Source organism: Galeopterus variegatus, unplaced genomic scaffold (genome assembly GCF_000696425.1).
Source record: "Galeopterus variegatus unplaced genomic scaffold, G_variegatus-3.0.2 Scaffold7058, whole genome shotgun sequence".
In the NCBI taxonomy this organism is placed as follows: Eukaryota; Metazoa; Chordata; class Mammalia; order Dermoptera; family Cynocephalidae; genus Galeopterus; species Galeopterus variegatus.
This window is the reverse complement of record NW_007733169.1, coordinates 94,464-114,673: the sequence shown is the minus strand read 5'-3', so window position 1 is coordinate 114,673 and position 20,210 is coordinate 94,464. Positions and strand designations below refer to the sequence as shown.

Sequence of the window (20,210 nt, the reverse complement as noted above, 5' to 3'; positions counted from 1 at the left end):
TTGTACTGTTCCTCTGCTAGTTTCAAGGCTCTATGCCAGGATCTAGATATACAAGATTACACAGGTCTAAGTGCACCAAAGATGCGAGGCTACACTGGAGAGTTGGCCAGATCAAACGAAACTGGAGAGATAGCTTGAGAAACCCATATGCAATAGGTAGCCTTTGAATGAGTCTTGAAATATGACGGAAATTAGGAAAACAATGTGGATAAGAGCCAATTTAAGCAATGGAGTGAGTAAGGGATAAAATGTCAAGCAGAAGGGCAAATTGAGAAAAGAGTAAGTAGTTTTTTGTGATTTGAAGGCCAGTAAGAGACAAAATGAGGTATGAGAGTCAGAAGAGTCAGATCATGAAGAACCAGCATGCTTAAACAAGAAGTTTAGATCAAAAGATAAGGGGAGACAATAAAACAAAAAGCAAACAAACAAAAATTTTAAAGTTATGCCATGAGCACATTTATGATTTAGAAATAGCATTCCATCATTCTAGAGGGTACAATCGAGCAACTAAGAGCAGAGTCTGGTAGAGTAATTAGGAGGTTATGACAGCAATCTGGAAGAAAATAAAAGGGAATCTGAATTAAGCCAAAGAAATTGCCGTAAGAGGAAAGAGGTATGAGAGATAATAAGCGGATGGAACATGAGGGATTTTGTGACTTCTATGTCCTATCTGTCCTGTTTTTCCCTTGTGAATAAACAAAATCTACACACACGTATATATAGACACACATACACACACACACACATATATACATATATATATATGTATATATGTGTGTGTGTGTGTATGTGTGTCTATATATACGTGTGTGTAGATTTTGTTTATTCACAAGGGAAAAACAGGACAGATAGGACATAGAAGTCACAAAATCCCTCATGTTCCATCCGCTTATTATCTCTCATACCTCTTTCCTCTTACGGCAATTTCTTTGGCTTAATTCAGATTCCCTTTTATTTTCTTCCAGATTGCTGTCATAACCTCCTAATTACTCTACCAGACTCTGCTCTTAGTTGCTCGATTGTACCCTCTAGAATGATGGAATGCTATTTCTAAATCATAAATGTGCTCATGGCATAACTTTAAAATTTTTGTTTGTTTGCTTTTTGTTTTATTGTCTCCCCTTATCTTTTGATCTAAACTTCATATATATATATATGTGTGTGTGTGTGTGTGTATATATATATATATATATATATATATATGCAGTCAAGCTTTTAAAAATATGAAATGTTATTCTTTTCATATTCACCAAATCTTACATAGCAGTACACTGAAACTTGAACATTAATCACTTACTATATTCTGCCTGCATAACAAAGCTCAACATTATAATCCTCCAGTTATTACAAGATCTGTGCTGCCTCAGATACATTTACACTTCATTTGCAATGACAATGCTTTCATCTTAACAGCTTCTAGTTTCTGAAGGATTGAGTCTCAAGGATTATGTTATAATGAGAACAAAGCTTATTGACTACTTTTCTCATTTCTTTCTGAGATGCTTTACTAGCTAAATAAAAGTGAAGCAGAATTTATTCCAAGATGTTTTCTCCCTGCAGGAGAACATAATGGAAGTTATCAGAAATCAAGAGTTTTTACTCCTTCCAGCTGAAGAGCTCCATAAACTATTGGCCAGTGATGATGTAAATGTTCCTGATGAAGAAACCATCTTCCATGCATTGATGATGTGGGTCAAGTATGACATGCAGAGGAGGTGCAATGACCTGAGTATGCTTCTTGCTTTTATAAGATTGCCACTGCTTCCACCACAGGTAACTATGTGATGCTGTTTTAATAGATACTACTACTGAAAAGCTTTTTTATTGAAAGTAAACCTCACAACACATTTTTAATTTTTATTTACATTTTTCAAGTTTTAAACAAATACTCTTTAAATATAAATTTGATGGTGGAAAAAAGAAGAGCGATGAATTATGGGTCTGAATACCATCTCTGCTACTTACTGACATTACTTAAATTCTCTGATATTCAGTTTCTTTACCTATAAAATATGATCATACTGACACAAGCGTTCTGTGAAGAACAATCAGACAGTATATGTAAAAGAGCTAATCATGATATAATATCTTTCTATCTATTTATATCATCTACCTACCTATAAATATTGACCTAAGATGCAATAATGTGATCATTCTTTGATGAAAATACACATATAGTGGTATTTATAAGACTCAAATACATGATATTTTATCCTCTACAGAGGGATAAGATGTATTCCTGAATGGTAGTTATGAGGCAACAGCACATGCCAATTAGAATTAAGGAATCTTTGATATTTGGAGCTAAAGACAATCCAGACACCGAGTGATCCAACCCTCCCATTTTAATTGATGAGAACACTTTAGAAAAATTGATAAGAATACTAAGTTCACTCTGCTTATAAGAGAAAAAATAGCTACTTCTCTCTGATTCTGAGTCCTGTATCTTAAAATAACTTTGAATGTTACAAAAGTATCTATGCACAGCATTGTTAATCCAGGGTTTCTAGCTTCTTGGGCTATGCAAAAATAAACTTAAAGGTGAATCTGATCTCTGAATTTATAGATAAAATAGCTTGTGCATATATTTTGTGTGAGGGAGACAGAAGGCCTATACTGTTCATCAGATTTTTCATTAGGATCCAAATCACCATCAAAATTTTCATTAATCCAAATATTACTCAGAATGTAAGAGGTAGAATCAGGACATCAGAAAAGAATAAGCAAATTAGAAATGTTAATAGCAAGGCCAGAGTGATATTTATGGTCATATATTAAAAGTTAAAAGTTAAGAAGACATCACTGTAGGAAGTTGAGGGAGAATAAAAATAAAGCTTTATAAGTAAAATAACAATAGTGTTTTATTTGGCTTCTGAGATGAGTAAAGAAGTGAAAACAGAGGGAAAGAATTTATGGAAGTCTTGCCTAGACAAATTTTATGAACTTACTGTAGCACCAGGCTCTTACAGAGAAATGAAAGATGTGTTTAGGTAACTGGACAAAGAATAAATTGTGATTCTGAACACTGGATTTTCCCAAATTTCCCATCCTAGGTTCCGACACCAGATATTTTCAGAGTCTACGAGTGTTCTCCGGGAAGAAATGGCCAGTGCTTATGATTAACCACTTGTATTAGTCTTTCTGTTGCTTATAACAAAATACCTGCAACTGGGTGTTTTGTAAGAAAGGAAATATTTATTGCTTACAGCTTCAGAGTCTTGGAAGTCCAAAATCCAGGGAACACATCTGGTGAGGTGACTCTACAGCGATGCAGGGTGTCAGATGGTGAGAATGGTAGAGCAGAGAGAGCTAACTTCTCACTCCTTATCCTTTTTAAGGCCTCAGAACCACACCCCTAACCACCATTAAACCATCAATTTATTAATCCATTTATTAGGGCATAGTCTTCATAATGTAATAACTTCTTCAAGGCTCCACCTTTCAATTACCATAATATGATTTCCCACCCTCCTAATACTGTCACGGTATGAACTTTGAGGGACACAATTCAATCCAAAGCACCAATGATAGCCAATGATAGGCAGATGGCCACTATCCAGTGACAGATGGTGTGGCAATGGGTCTCTTTGACCCTGGCATAGCCATTACAGTCCACCAATTCAAGTGTTTGTTAAAATGTGGGGAGCTCAGAATTAAATTGGTGCTCAGAAATTATCAGAAATAGTAGGACACATTCCACAGGAGACGAGGGCTCTGTTTTCTTGTGGTATATCTTGCCTTCATGTCCTCTTTCCCTACTCTCTGTCATCAGTTGTGGGAAGATGCTCCCATCAGAATATGTTATTTAAACTTTTACATCAGCACAGAGATGTACTTCCTATTGGCTTATTCACTCCTAAGTCTACACATGACTCATGGAATATTTTTTCTTTTATTTTTTTTTCCAAAAGATTAAAATAGTTAAATGTAAAATATGAAACAATGAAAGAATTTCTAACCCTGACTCAAAATCCAGAAGCCATAAAAGCAAATATTGATAACAGAAATGACAAATTGGGAATAATTATCTGTCATTAGTATCACAAAGAGCTACTCTTCCTAACTTTTTAAAAAATTTTATCAATATGCAATGTAGTTGATTTAACTTTGTAATATTTTAATTTTTTAAATTTAATAGCTAATTTAATACTATGGAGATATTTTCTGTGCATTTATTTATTATTGGCAATGTAAAACATTATTTTCTGCATTTGTTTTCTGATCATTTCTCATCTCAGGTGAATAGTCTGTACCTATGTTTTGCACACGTTAGTCTTTGGTTTCCCAATAATTCTATCACCCTGAAAGTGTTCCTTATATAATATAGACAGGGTTCTTACATTTATTGCAAATATTTTTCACAGCATATTTTTGTCCTTTATATTTGTATGCATTATGTTCCACAAAGTTTTAGTTTTTTTATACATTAAATATTTACCTTTTTAAATAAATAATAAATATAATTTTTTAAAATAATGTAATGATTGTACATATTTATGGGGTACAGAGTTATATTTAAATACTTGTACACAATGTGTGATGATCATACTAGGGTCATTAGCATATGTGTCATCAAAAATATTTATCTTTTCTTCATGATGAGAACATTTGAGCTTTTCTCTTCTAGCCATTGAAAACTTACAATTGGTTCAGCTGCTGTATCTTGCTAGGTGAAGCAATATTTATTAGCATTAAGAAATAAAATATTTTTGTTTTAGTAAAACTAAATAGTAAAAGTTTTTTAAATTAAATTTTATTACAGGTGTCCAATAGGCATAAACATAGTATATATCTATTTTCCACTCCTCACATTTCAAGTTGGGGCTATTACACACATAACTTTATATATACTTTCAAGCAACAATGTGCAGGAGAAAAGAGTAAAAAATACTTTTTCTCATAAAATTTCTTTGGATATAGAAAGGGCTTTTACTTCCATAACTAATTTTAATGAATTGTGTTTCATTGAATTTCCAATTGTGGAAACACAGATGCAAGGTAAGGATTATTAATTGTATTGCGCAGAGAGAGAAACAGGCTAAAAGAGGTTAAGTCATTTTTCAAAGGTCACAGAGCTAGTGAAAAGTACAGTTTTCCTGCAAATCTGGGCTGGCCAGATATCAACGTACACAGAGATATTTGTAATGCATGTAATGCATGTTGTTTTTTTGTTTGTTTTCTAACCTGGAAGATCATAAAAATATCCTGAATCCAGCAATTTTGAAGGTTTCTATAAAGGCACTGGGGAAAGAAGAAGAGCGGGGTAATAGAAACTAAATGCATTTCTTTCTTTCCTGAGTTACCAAACATAATCTATTTTATCTAATTTAATTTCTGCATTAAATTTCTACAATTTATCTCGTTTAATTTCTGCAATGTAGTAGATATGGTTACTCTCATTTGATAGATGAGCAAATTGAGAATCTTTTCAATAGCATGATTATCATCTTCCTATTAAGTTCAAGAGTTCAGATTATATTCCAGTTGTGTCTGACACTAATGTGGTCTTCCAGTAAAGGGAAATGAATGCAATATTTATTTGTAGTCTGCTTTATTATTGTTTTTATTGACACATAATTCAGTGTGCATATCAGTGGGATACAGCATTGAATATCAATATCTGTGTTCAATATGTGATGCTCAAATCATGATAATTAGTATATTCAACATTATACGATGTAATCATTTTTTGTGTCCATTTACCCATTTCTCACTAACCTCTCCTCCCCTCCCCCTTTCCCACCTCTGGTAACCTCATTACTGTTCTCTCTTTCTGAAAGTTCAATGTATTATTGTGATTGTTGTACCCTTCTTTTTTTTCTATTTGTTTATTTTTTACCTCTCAATTATGAGTAAGGACATGTGGTATTTCTCTTTCTGTGCCTGGCTTATTTCACTTAACACAGTTTTCTCTAAGTTCATCCATGTTGCTGCAAATGGCAGAATTTAATTGTTTTCTAAGGCAGAGTAGTATTCCATGAAGTATATATCAACATTTTCCTTATTCAGTCATCATTGAAGGACATTCCCAACACTTGTCTATTGTAAATAGAGCTGCGATAAACGTGGGAGTGTTGGTATACCTTTTACATGATTATTTCTATTCCTTTGGGTACATATCCTGTGGTAGGATTGCTGTATCATATGGAAATTCTATTTGTAGTTGTTTGAGGAACCTCCATACTGTTTTCCATAATGATTGCATTAATTTATGATCCAACAGTGTAGGAGGGTTCTCATTTCTCCACATCCTTTCCAGCATTTGTTAGCCTCCGTCTTTTTTATAATAATGGTATAACTTGGGTAGATGATATCTCAATGTCGTAATGTGGTTTTGATTTGCATTTCCCTGATAATAAGTGATGCTGAGCATTTTTTATGTGTCTGTGGGCCATTTTTATATTTCCCTTTGAGTGCCTATTTAGCTTTGCATGTTATTTTATTTATTTATGTATTTATTTACTTTTTAGTTGTTTGAGTTCCCTGTATATTCTGCATACTAATCCCTTGATAGATGTATAGTTTGCAAATATTTTCTCCCATTTTGTAGGTTGTCTTTTCACTCTTAATTTTTTATTTTGCTGTGCAGAAGCTTTTTTGTTTGATATAATCTTATTTGTTTATTTTTTCTTTTGTTGTCTATACTTTTGGGGTTTTATTCATAAGGTCTTTGCCCAGCCCTGTTTCCTGAAGTGATTCCTCTGTGTTTTCTTTTAGTAGTTTTATAGTTTCAGGTCTTATACTTAAGTCTTTAATACATTTTGACTTGATTTTGCATATGGTGAGAGATACTGGTCTAGTTTCATTCTTCTGCATACGTATGTCCAATTTTCCCAGCACCATTTATAGGAGATGCACTCTTTTCCCCAATGTATGTTTTTTTGTGCTTTTGTTGAAGATCACTTGGTTATGAGTATGTTGAAGATCACTTGGTTATGAGGGTTGATGTCTGGGTTTTTTGTTCTGTTCCATTGGTCTGAGTATCTTTTCATTCCACTGCCATCCTGTTTTGAAGTCAGGTAGTTTAATGCCCCCAGCTTTATTTAATTTCTATTCAGGATTGCTTTAGCTATTCAGGGTGTGTTGTTGCTCCATATGAAAGTTAGGACTGTTTTTGTTAATTTCTATGGGGATTGTACTGAATCTATAGGTCACTTTGGGTAGTACAGACATTTTCACAAGGTTAATTCTTCCAATCCATGAACATCGAATGTCTTTCCATTATTCATGTCCTGTTTAATTTCTCTCAGCAGTAATTTGTGTTCTTGTCGTAGAGATATTTCACCTTCAAAGATAAGTTGATTCCTAGATATTTTATTTTTTTGATGACTACTATAAATGGGCATCCTTTCTTGATTTCTATCTACCATTTTGTTTCTGGAGTATAAAAGTGCTACTGATTTTTGCATGTTGATTTTCTATACTGCAACTTTACTGAAATCATTTATCAGCTCCAACAGTTTTTTGTAGTCTTTAGATTTTTCTCTATATAAGACCATGCCATCAGAAAACAGGAACAGTTTGACTTCCTCTTTTCTGTCGGGTCCGCTGCCGGCCGACCCATACAGCCCTAGCCTCGTTCCTTCTGGTGGGTGAGTGAACGGCCCAGATTACTCTTTCCCTCCTGTCCCCTTTGGAAGAAGACAGGGGAAGAGAGCCGTGAAGAGAGGTGAGCACACTGCCGGCCCCAAAACAGCCTGGTTAAAAGGACACTCAGGGGCTGGCCCAGTGGCACACTGGAGAGTGCTCTGCTTGGGAGCGTGGCACGGCGGCGCTCCTGCCGAGGGTTCGGATCCCATGTGGAGACCGGTTCCCGCTCACTGGCTGAGCGCGGTGCAGGCACAACACTGAGGGTTGCGATCCCGTTGCTGGTCCCCGGTACGGGCGCGACACCGAGGGTTGTGATCCTGTTACCAGTCAGTAAAAAAAGACAAAAAGGAAAAAAATAATAATAATAATAAAAAAAAAAGGACACTCAGACACGGTGGGGGTTCTGTCAAAGCAGTTCTGTTTATTATTACACAATCACTTGCTTTTAAAGGCAAATGGGAAAGGCAGGTGTTTTACATCCTCCAATCAGCTTAAGGGTTCTCAATACCTATCTATTGCAATCACGCAGTGTTCACGAGTGCAGCCAATAAGGGCTAAGGCAAAGTTCCCGCAGACATTCCCACCCTACTTCCTCCCAGTGCCGTCTTAGGCTGCCACATTAATCCACTTGTAATGTCACTTAAGGTGGCATTAGTTCTTAAAGGCCTGACACTTTTCCAGTCTGGACTTATTTCTTTTCTCTTGCCTTGTTACTTTCTCTGGCCTTTTTATTTATTTGTTTCTCTTACCTTGTTGCTCTGGCTAGTACTTTCAATACCATGTTAAATAGGACTGGTAAGAATGGGCAACCTTGTCTTGTACCCATTCTTAAGAAAAAGATTTTGGGTTTTCCCCATTCAGGATATTGGTGATGGGTTTGTTGTATATGGCTTTTATTTTGTTGAGATACTTTCTTTCTACACCTAATTTGTTGAGAGGCTTTATTATGAAGGGAGGTTGAATTCTGTCAAATGCTTTTTCAGCATCTATTGAGATAATCATGTGATTTTTGTCCTTAATTTTGTTGATGTGGTGTATCACATTTATTGACTTATGTGCATTGAACTATCCTCACATGCCTGGGATGAATCCCACTTGATCATGGTATATAATTTTTCTGACGTATTGCTGTATTGTTTTGTTGAGGATTTTTGCATCTGTATTTATCAAAGATATTGACCTGTAGTTTTCTTTTTGTTGTATATTTGTGTGGTTTTGTTATCAGGGTGATGCTGGTCTCCTAGAATGTGTTTGAGAGAATGGCCTCTGTTTCAATTGTTTCAACTATTTCCATTTAGGAATAGTTTGAAAAGAATTGGTATTATTATATCTTTAAAGGTTTCACAGAATTCAGCAGTAAAGCCATCTGCTTCTGGGTTTTTCTATTGGGAGACTGCTGATTACTGCTTCAATCTTATTGCTTGTTATTGGTCTGTTCAGATTTTGTTTTCTTGGTACAGTCTTGGTAATTTGTATGTGTGCAGAAATTTATCAATTTCTACCAAGTTTTCAAATTTGTTAGAGTATAGTTGCTAATAACAATTTATGAAGATTCTTTGCATTTCTGCAGTATCAAGTGCAATGTCTCCTCTTTCATTTCTGACTTTTGTTACACGGGTCTTTTCTCCTTTTTGTAGTTAGCATAGCTAATGGTTTGTCTATTTTTCCTGTGTTCTCAACAAACAAACAAACAAACAAAAACATGACTGTTTGTTTCATTGATCATTTGTATCATTTTGGGGGTCTGTATTTTATTTATTTCTACTCTGATCTTAATTATTTCTTTGTTTATTAATGTTGGGATTGCATTGTTCTTGTTTTTTAGTTCTTTGTGGTGTAGCATTAGTTTGTTTATTTGAAATCTTTCTATTCTTTTAATATAAGAATTTATTGCAAAAACTTTCCTCTTAGTACTGTTTTTGCAGTATCCCACAGGTTTTGTTATATCTCTACTTTCATTAGTTTCAAGAAATATTTTGATTTCCTGTTTAATTTCTTCTTGGACTCATAAGTCATTCAGGAGGATGTTGTTTAATTTCCATGTATTTGTATGGTTTCTAGAGATTTGTTTGTTATTGATTTCTAGTTTTTATCTGCTGTGGTCTGAAAAGATACTTGAAATGATTTCAACTTTTTAACTTTGTTGAGACTTCTTTTGTGACATGTGGTCTTTCCTGGAAAATGTTCTATGTGCTGATGAGAAGAATGTATATTCTGTAGTTGCAGGATGAAATGTTCTGTAAATATCTGCCATGTCCTATAGGTCTAAAGTATAGTTTAAATCCTACATTTCTCTGTTGATTTGTTTCCTAGGTGATCTGTCTAATGCTGGAGAGGGGTGTTCAGGTTCCCAGCTATTATTTTATTGGGATCTATCTTTTTCTTTATGTCTAATAGTATCTGCTTTATATATCTTGTGCTCCATTGTTGGGTGCATATATATTTATGATTGTTATGTCTTCTTGCTGGATAGATACCTTTATCATTATATAGGGGCCTTCTTTGTCTCCTTTAATGGTTGTGGTTTAAAGTCCATTTGATCTGATATAAGAGTAGCTACTCCTGTTCATTTTTGCTTTCCATTTGTGTGGTATATCTTTTTCCATCCCTTCACTATTAGTCTGTGTGTGTCTTTACAGGTGAGATGAGTCTCTTGAAGGCAGCATATAGTTGGGTCTAGCTTTTTAATCCCATCAGTCTGTGTCTTTTGAGTGGGGAATGTAATCCCTTTATAATTAGGGTAGTTATTGTTATGTATTTTCTTACTCCTGGCATTTAATTGCTTTTCCTATGGTTGTCTTAAATATTTTTTGTGGGCCGGCCCGGTGGCACACTGGAGAGTGCGCCACTTGGAAGCACGGCGGGGCTCCCGCCGAGGGTTTGGATCCCATGTGAAGACCGGTTCCCGCTCACTGGCGGAGCGCGGTGCGGGCGCAACACCGAGGGTTGCAATCCCGTTGCCGGTCAGTAAAAAAGACAAAAAGGAAAAAATATATATATATTTTTTGTTTCCTTATTTCCCTCTTATTGTTTTTAATGTTCATTGGTTTTTTGAGGTTGTATTATATAGTTTATCTTTCTCATTTTCACATTTTCTCTACCAATGGTGTTTATTTGTTCTTTCTCATGTATTCATGGTGGTGATTATCTTTTTTGGGTTTTGGGTGCACTACTCCCTTAAGGATTTATTGTAGAGGTGGTCATGCGGTATTTAACTCCTTCAGCTTTTGTTTGTCTGGGAACTACACTATTTCCACTTCATTTATGAAGGATAGGCTAGATGGGTATAGTATACGTGGCTGGAAGCTTTCTCTTTCAGTACTTATATCATATCATCCCTGCTCTCTTCTGGCCTATAAGGGTTCTGCTGAGAAGTCTACTGTTAGTATGATGGGGACTCTTTTACACATGACTTGATGCTTTTCTCTTGCTGTTTTTAGGATTCTCTCTTTGTCTTTGATTTTTAACAGTTTGATTACAATGCATCTCAGAGAGGACCATTTTGGACTGAATCTGTTTTGAGAATTATGTTGGTAGTTTTGAATCGAATCTGCAGTTTGCTTTATATTTACCTCAATTTTTACCCAGAGTTAAAAAAAGCTTAATTAAATCTAGGATTTTACAGTCTTTCATATGGACTTTTTAAAGCTACTAAGCACCTCAGTGTCCTTAAGAAAAGATATTAAAATGATTAGGAAACACTTTTTTTCTTGATCTGGAACCATTAATATAAGTTTTTCCTTTGATTCTATAATGATTACTGTATAGATATGTATCAGTCCATTTTGTGTTGCTATAATGAAATACCTGAGACTGAGTGATTTACAAAGAACAGAGGTTTGTTGGCTTATGATTCTGGGACAGTTGCATCTGGCACAGACTTCAGGCTGCTTCTACTCACTGCAGAAGTGGCATGCAGCTGACAGGTACAAGCAGATCACATGTCAAGAGGAAGCGAGAGAAAAAGAGAGAGGGGAGGTTCAGGATCTTTTAAACAACCAGCTCTCATGGGAACTAACATAGTGAGAACTCACTCACTACCCCCACCCACCAGGGAGAACATTAATTCATTCATAAGGAATCCACCCCCATGACTCAAACAGCTCCCAACACTGTCACATTGGGGTTTAGATTTCCATTGGGGGAACAACATATTCAAACTCTATCAAGGTATTTTATAACAAATAAGTGATTTGTGTGTGCATGCTGTGTGTTTATACATGCATATGAGGAGTTTGTGTGTGTTGCCACCACAAGCAGGTAGGATATGTGAAGTTTCAAATGCAATATAGTAGATGAATGATAGAAAAAGATAGAAAACAGATTTAATGGTAGAGCACATTATTTGGAGGACATGTTACAGCAAATTTTAGCATAAATGAGAGTGAAAATATTGAAAGTACCATGACTAAAAGCTCAAAGTCCTATATTATACTAAAATAATCATGCAATTTAAATGGCCAATATCTCTTTCTTTCTCCCCCTCCCTTTCTCTCTCTCTCTCTCTCTACATCTCTGTTTGTGTGTGTGTGTATATATATATATATATACCTGTAATATATATGTAATATAATATATGTTACATACATTATATAATTATATACTATTTAATCAATATATAACACAACACAATATTATATTTTAAAGTTTTAGCAATATGTAAAGAAGGAAGAGCATATTTTTTCTAGTGAAGTAAGAAATTATTCTCAAAAGAAAATTTGGATTAATTTTTGAAAGAGAATTAAGAGAAGGTCTTGGTCTGTATTTTCATAAGTTATGTCCTACAGATGTAAATTACCAATTTCAGGTGAGTGGGAGGATATATATAAAAGATCAGTGTGATCTGATTACATTATTGTTATCCAAAACCTAACAAAGTACTGACCTAGGCAAGAGTAGAAAAATTAAGGAAGATTTAAAGAGATATTCACGACAAAAAAATAATTATAGAAAAAATATATGCTTCCAGGATAATGTTAAACCACATAACCTGTAAGTACTTTTATAGTGGGACTTTAAATATATTTAGTAAATTCATAGAAAAATTTCAAGAACAAAAAACAAGTAACTTCACTGGGAAAGTGACAATTGATCAGATATCAGTAACATAAAGACTCTAGTTCATAAAAATTATAGCCACAACTAAAAAACCTAATGAAAGTGGCAAAGACCAAATCATTATAAAAAGAGCATTTATAAATCACAGTGTAAGATATACAGAGTAGGTTATACTGTTGAGTAATGTATATGTTTTATTTGATTTTACTTCCCCAAACTACTCCCTGATAATTTCAGCAGTTCTTCAAGTTTGTCTGTATAAACCCTCACTGTTTAATGCATTATGTATCTTTTCTTTACAAAAGGAAAATAGAAAAACTGCTAAATGACTAAGGCCAAAATAATTAATCAAATACATTAACACAAATCACTACCAGTCATTGTTACCCTTTTGTTTGGTTTTTGTTGATTTTTCCCTCTAATTTGCTTGCTGTCTGATTATACCAGGTCATCACTGTAGAGATAGTCTTCTCTACAAAATTGGACTGTAGAAGTAAAAAAAAAAAAGTAAAAAAAGAGAATGGTATTACTGTTCTCTAAAAGAAACCTTAAAAACAGTAAGTTTTTTAAAATAGAAATTCGTAGACAATATGTGCTTCAAAAATCTTATAGGTTCATCTTAAATACTGTTTACATTCATGATCATTTAACTCACTATGACATTCACAGTTCAAGATACAACATTAAGAAAATACAGAGCTTTTTTTCCCCAACAAGCTTTAAGTCAACAGGGGTATCAGTGTAATAAAAGATACATAGGAACATTCACATACACAAACTAACACATACAAACTTTATTCTCTTTGGTATATAGCAGAAAGCCTTTATTTTGTCTACAGTATATTAAGTGGCTGCTTTAATCAAGAACTGATTCCACAGGCTGTGTGTTGTATTTCATCTTTCTTGCCACAGGGATCCCTCTACTGCAATTACCACTTCTATATTTTATGTTATCAATTTTCAATCTGTATTGGGTAATTTCAATCAACTTACAAACATGTTGTTTCAAACATATTGAAACAAAACCAAATAAATCTCTTCACATTACTTTTCACTATCTGCTGCAATTCTCTGATCCCTTTCCAGCAAAATATGTAGTTATTATTTATAGTTACTAAATCTCCTTATTTGCAGCAATCATTCTTTCTTGAATTGATGCCAATCAATTGTTTGCACTAATCAAAATCACCAAAAACCTCCATGCTGTCTTTTTCCCCATCTTACTTATTTTCATCATTCTTGGTTTCTCTCTCAGTAGTATTTGACATAGTTGATCTCAATTGTCATTGTTAATTCTTTCTACTCTCTGATGATATAATGCCCTAGCATACCATATTTTATACATACAATACTTTCATACTTTGAAATGCTATATGGTAATCAATCATAAATTCTGAATTTATATTGGTAGCACTAAGCTTTACCTGAAAGATAGACTCTAATACCCAATTAATTACTTGGCAACTTCAATTGGATATCAAATAGGTATCCAAAGCTTCACATGTCCAATTTGAAATATTTCAAATTTCCAAGACTTTTCTTCCCATTTTCAGTAAATATCTCAAACCAATAGTCCTGTTGCTTAGTCCTAAATCTTCAAATTATTTTATATTCTCTTTAAATTGTGTTTAATACTCAATCTCTTGGAAGTCCTTTTGATTTCATTCCAGACCATATCCTAAATCTGTTCATTTTTGTTTTTCCAATCATCTTGGGCTCCATTCTAAACAAGGTACCACCATCTTTTTTTTTCTTTTTGTACCATTGGAATAGCCTCCTACCTATTATTCTTACTTTGTGTTTAGCTTCTAAAATTATTTTCCATTTAGCAACCAGACACAATTTCTTTTGTATGAATCAATTTATCCAAACTTAAGAATTAGGCACTTAGGATAAAATCCTAATATCCTTATTCTATAAGGCCCTACATCATTTATCCCAAGACTACTTCTCTGACCTCATTTCCTACCAGCTCTTAGTAATCTCAAGCCACACTGGACTTCTGTAAATTTCTTAAGGAAGTCAGGGTTATCCTTTGTATAGTCTATTTGCACCAGCTGATCCTGGAGACCAGAAGCAGTGGCATATCAAGGGGAAAGGATGGTGGTGGTGGTAGGGACAGTTTGCACAAGGGCAAGCACTGAAGGGGAATGCATAGCCTATAGATAATTAAAAACTATAATTATTTTATTGTTACTATAGGCTAAGAATTCTGGGCAATGTAATTAATAATATATTCCTACCTGCTGGGATGAACTGCTGGGATGCACCCTTCTGTCGTTACTCCTCAGCCTAGAAGGTGTTCATCCAGCATGGCCAACTCAAAATAATCATGTTTCAGCTTAAATGCTTCCTGTTCTTATAACTTTCACCTACCATTTGCTTGCTTAGTATAGATTGTTTTTATCACTTTGCTTGTAACTATATTTTTAAGAAAAACAGACTTAAAGGTCTATATTTTTCAGAAAAACTTACTTAAAGGTCTGGTTCATAAAATTCCTGACCTAGTCAATACTCAATTTTTTCTGAATAAACAGATGCAAAGTTTATTTTAGGTCTTAGGAATTTCAGCTTCATTTATTTTAACTATCTGTTGATATATAATTTGTCTGGAATGTGAGTGTAATCTCTACAATTGTGTGTTACAAAGCAGCAAATAGCAAGTACTAGGAGCAGTCATAAGGAGGGATTGAAGCTGAATAACTCAGACTTTACCAAAAATCCCTATTGAGTGGACAATGGGAAAACAAAATTGAATAAGATATAATATTTTCTCTCATTGCTCTATTAGATAAATTTATAAAACATAAATTTATCAAAATTCCTCTAATACCTAAGGCAGTGGTGTCTTTAAAAACAGATTGGCTACATAAAATTTTGGTGCATTTTTATTGCTAGCATAATAAATCAGAAAAACAAAGTCCACGACATTAAAACAACAAGTGAACTTAAAATTTAAATTGGTTCATAAACACCTTTGTACATATTAAAGAATATTATAAACAGCATTTACCAAGATGCCACACAGGTCAAGGAAGAGATTAGATTCATAATTTTAAAGAATCCTTCTGATAGCAATACTGTAGGACTAAAAATAAGTTTTAATTTCATAAGAATTAATGCCTGTTTAAAGTTAATTTTATAGAAAAATAAGATATGTATGCCTCTCCGTCTAAAAATAAAAATAATTTTCATAATGTCTCAAATCTATCATGAACATTTCATTCATTTCAAAATAAACTAAAGAAAAACAAAAAACAACTCGAGAGCTTTCTTTTTGCTCGCCATGTAATCTTTAGTGAAATAGATTTTTTCCATCATAGTCATTTTTTGTTAGTAGTCATTATTCTTAAATTTTAAATGACAGAAAATGTTATAACTTAAAATTAAACTGTTTGAAATTACTTTGTATCTTCTGGATTTTATTTTTTAAAACATGTCTTAGAGGAAAGGTAGTATATTATTCTGTTTTTGTTGCTTATAACAAAGTCCCTGGAACTGGGTAATTTTTAAGAAAAATGAAATGTATTGCTTATAGTTTTGGAGGCTGGGAAGTCCGAACTGTAGGGAACACATCTGGTGAGGGCCTTCTTTGGTAGTGAACTTACAGCAATGCAGGGTGTCACATGGTGAGAATGGTGGGGCAGAGAGAGACTCTCATGTGCTATCCTATAAAGATTACGTAGTGAGCAAAAAGAAAGCTCTCAATGTGTTTTTTGTTTTTCTTTAGTATATTTTGAAATGAATGAAATGTTCATGATAGGTTTGAGACATTATGAAAATTATTTTTATTTTTAGATGGAGAGACATACGTATCATATTTTTCTATAAAATTAACTTTAAACAGGCATTAATTCTTATGAAATTAAAACCTATTTTTAGTCCTACAGTATTACTATCAGAAAGATTCTTTATAATTATGAATCTAATCTCTTCCTTGACCTGAACTACAAACTGAGGCCCAGGGAAATTAACCACACCCATGAATAGTTCTTACAATGTAATCTCCTATTTAAAGCCTCAACTTTCAATTACTGTAATAGGATTTCCCACCCTCAACAGTTACATTGTGGATTAAGCTTAAATGAAATCGAAAGGATACAATTTAATCCACTGCAGGAAGCAAACTGTAAGCTTTTTTATGTGTAGACACCACAAGTAAAGTGAATTTTATTAAAAAAATGTATTGAAACAACTACTACTGAAAGTTTAGATTTCAAGAGTATTAGAAAAAATATAATTTATTATTGTGGGATTCTCAAAACTAAAAAAAAGAAAAAAAATCCTCTAAAGAAGAGAAATTCAATAATAATGACTACCCAGTGAATTAGGCATATACTCTTTTTTATCCTAATTAAGCAGAAAATACCAATAGGTCTCTCAAAATAAAAGTTGCTAACTTAATAATATTCATAAAGTAACAAAACAAAAAAAAACAATAAAAAACAAACAAATGAAAAGTAACAGTACACTGTTTCTGTAAAAAAATGGTAAATACTTGTTCAGTACTTTGTCATAAATATACAGCATTTATTGGATTAATAGTTTTTTCAAATTAAAGAAAATTGTCTTATAATTATCTTATTGATGCTATCATATGATTTGATATTCTAACCATTAAGAAAATATTACACGTGTTAATTAAGTATTTCCCACATATACATCAAATTTTCCAACTTAATATTCATGATAAGTTGGAATAAATTTCATTTACTTTTTATTTCTTTAATTTTCAGTTAATGAAATCAATTCATGATTTGCTTTTATCAGAAATTTTTGTTAGGCTTCTTTCAGTTAACTTCATCAGGTAGAGCTCATTTAAGTGGATATATTACTCCCCAGCCCCGCTTGTTTTTTTGACATAGACAATACTTTGTAAAACGTTACTGTGATTTTTTTTTTTTTACTTTTGTTGATTTAAGTGTATGTAAACTCCAAATTTTTTAATAGTGGTTAGCTTTTTTTTATCAGTCCTGCTCAGGTTAGCTTAGAATTTACTTTCTGTAATTAAAAACATAACTGAAACTGTGGGGAGGACCCTGCCTGACAGAAGGGAAAAGCATGTGCTGGGACCTCACTGGGAGCTCTGGGCAGCCATTGCCTGATAAGAAGAAAGTGCACCTGGGGACTGCAGCCCCCACTACCGCCTCAAACACCACTTCCACATGGGTAGTCCACCACAGCCACTCCCACAGACACTGTCGATATAATGGTGGCTCACCACTACAACAGCAGCCACAGCCACTGTGCAGGTGGCCTGCTGACCACTCAGCTTCATTAACAAAAGGAGAATCACCAGTAGTCATGAAAAAAACAGCTGAAGTTTCTCTCTTTAAATACCACAAAGTAGTAGAAGCAGGAACTTCTCTACCAGATGAATAAACATCAATTTTGAGATACTAGAAATAGGACAAAACAAGAAAATGTGACACCATCAAAGGTATATAGTAATTCTTAAATCCCAGACCCCAAGCAACAAGAAACCTTTTAAATGACTGAATAAAGAATTCTGAAAAACATTCTTAAGGAAACTAAATTAGATATAAATATACTCAGTTAGATAAGACAATGAAATAAGGAAAAGTATCCAGGTTATGAAGGAAGAAATAGACAAAGAGATTAAATCTTAAAAAAGTAATGCAGCAGAACTGCTGGAACTAAAGGATTCATTAAAAGAAATAAAAAACACAACCAAGAGCTTAAGCAGCAGGTTAGAGCAAACAGAAGAAATAATTTCTGATATTGAAGGCAGCCTTTTAGAAATAACCCAGGTGGACAAAAAAATAAATAAAAAAATGTAAATAAATGGAGAAATTTAAGAAAGCTAGCAGACAACCTGAAGCACACAAATTTTCATTTCATGGATATTCAGGAAGGAGATGAGAAAGGAAAAGACATTGACAGCATACTCAATGGAATAATAGCAGAAAACTTCCGGAGTATAGAGAGAGACTCACACCTTCAGATTCAGGAGGCTCAAAGATCCCCAAACAAATTCAACTCAAAAAGATCCTATCCAAGACACATTATTGTTACTTTGCCTCACACAGATTTATCACCTCTTTTCCTATGGGTAACAGAGCCACAAAAAGGATTACCCAAAACCCATCTCTTACGAGCAGTGATAAACCCTGAAGGGGTTAATTTCCCAGAACCCTCAAGAGAGAGGCATTCCTTTCTTTAGAAATTAACAATGAGGGGGTGTTCTTTCCCTGCATTTATTCTCCATACCAGGAAGTTACAGGAAAAGAACATAGGTGGAGTTATGGCTAAGTATAGTTTAACAATAGAGGCTGGTAACATCAGGTGAAACAAACAAAGTGACATTCCATAATGCAATTTGCAAAAGGTTGAGTTCTTCCACCAATAAAAGCTTGAACTTAGCAAACACTGTTTTTCCCTACAGCAATTTCCCCAGTATTTTTACATATCAGTCAAGTAACTGGTCTGTCCTTGAGCCATCAACTTTGCTGTGTTACAAAGACTTTAGCCTGAGGAAAGTTTCCTGTCTTTTGCAAGGTTAACACTTCTATATGTAATTCCAAAAGTTTAGGCTAAACCTGAGACTACAGGGCTTTGGAAAATAGGCCCTGCAAAATACATTTGCTTTATACATGTTGGTGTATTCCACACATTATGGTCAAACTGGCAAAGCTCAAGGACAAAGAATCTTCAAAACAGCAAGAAAAAAGCATCAAGTCACCTATAAGGGAGTACCCACCAGTCTAACAGTAGACTTCTCAACAAACACTCTATAAGACAAAAAAAATGGGATGATAAATTCAAAATATTGAAAGAAAATCCTGCCAGCCAAGAATAACATACCCAGCAAGGCTATCCCTCAGAAATGAGGAAAAAATAGTGTATTACCCAGACAAACAAAAACTGTGGGAGTTCAACACCACACAACCAGTCCTACAAGAAATTCTCAAAGGAGTCCTGCATCTGCAATCCAAAAAATGATAATCACTGCCACAAATACACAAGAAAGAACAAAATCCACTTGTAGAAAAAAAAAATACAAATTAGAAAGAGAAAGAATCTATATCTTACCCCCTCAAAAAACCAATGCACATAGAAGACAAACAATAAAGGATGAAAGAAGCAACAAAAGATACTTAAAACATCCAAAGAAAAATTAGCAAAATTCTAGGAGTCTTCCAATACCTTTCAATAACAATATTAAAGGTAAATGGAGTAAACTCCGCACCCAAAAGACACAGAACTGGCCAACAGGATTAAAAACTAAGACCAACTATGTGCCATCTACAAGAAACTCACCTCACCTGTAAAGACATATACAGTCTAATACCAAAAGGACAAAAAAAGATATGCCATGCAAATGGAAAACAAAAATGAACAGGAGAAACTACTCTTTTATCAGATAAAATAGATTTTAAACCAAACCATAAAAAGAGACAAACAAGGAAAGTATATAATGATAAAAGGACCTATCCAGCAAGAAGACATAATAATCATAAATAAAAACACACTCAACACTGGAACAACCAGACATATAAAGCAAACACTATTAGACTTAATGAAAGAGATGGACCCTAATA

At 33.9% G+C, this 20,210-nt stretch overlaps 1 protein-coding gene across 1 annotated transcript in view; it reads left to right on the top strand.

Moving 5' to 3' along the window:
* Positions 1 to 1,560: 1,560 nt before the first annotated feature.
* The window catches only part of LOC103607037 (kelch-like protein 1), a gene marked incomplete at both ends in the record, with an annotated part of 64,758 nt that continues 46,108 nt past the window's right edge, over positions 1,561 to 20,210 (top strand). Inside the window, one exon of the mRNA XM_008591585.1 lies at positions 1,561 to 1,773. Coding sequence (XP_008589807.1) covers positions 1,561 to 1,773 — 213 coding nt within the window. The remainder of the gene's footprint in view (positions 1,774 to 20,210) is intronic.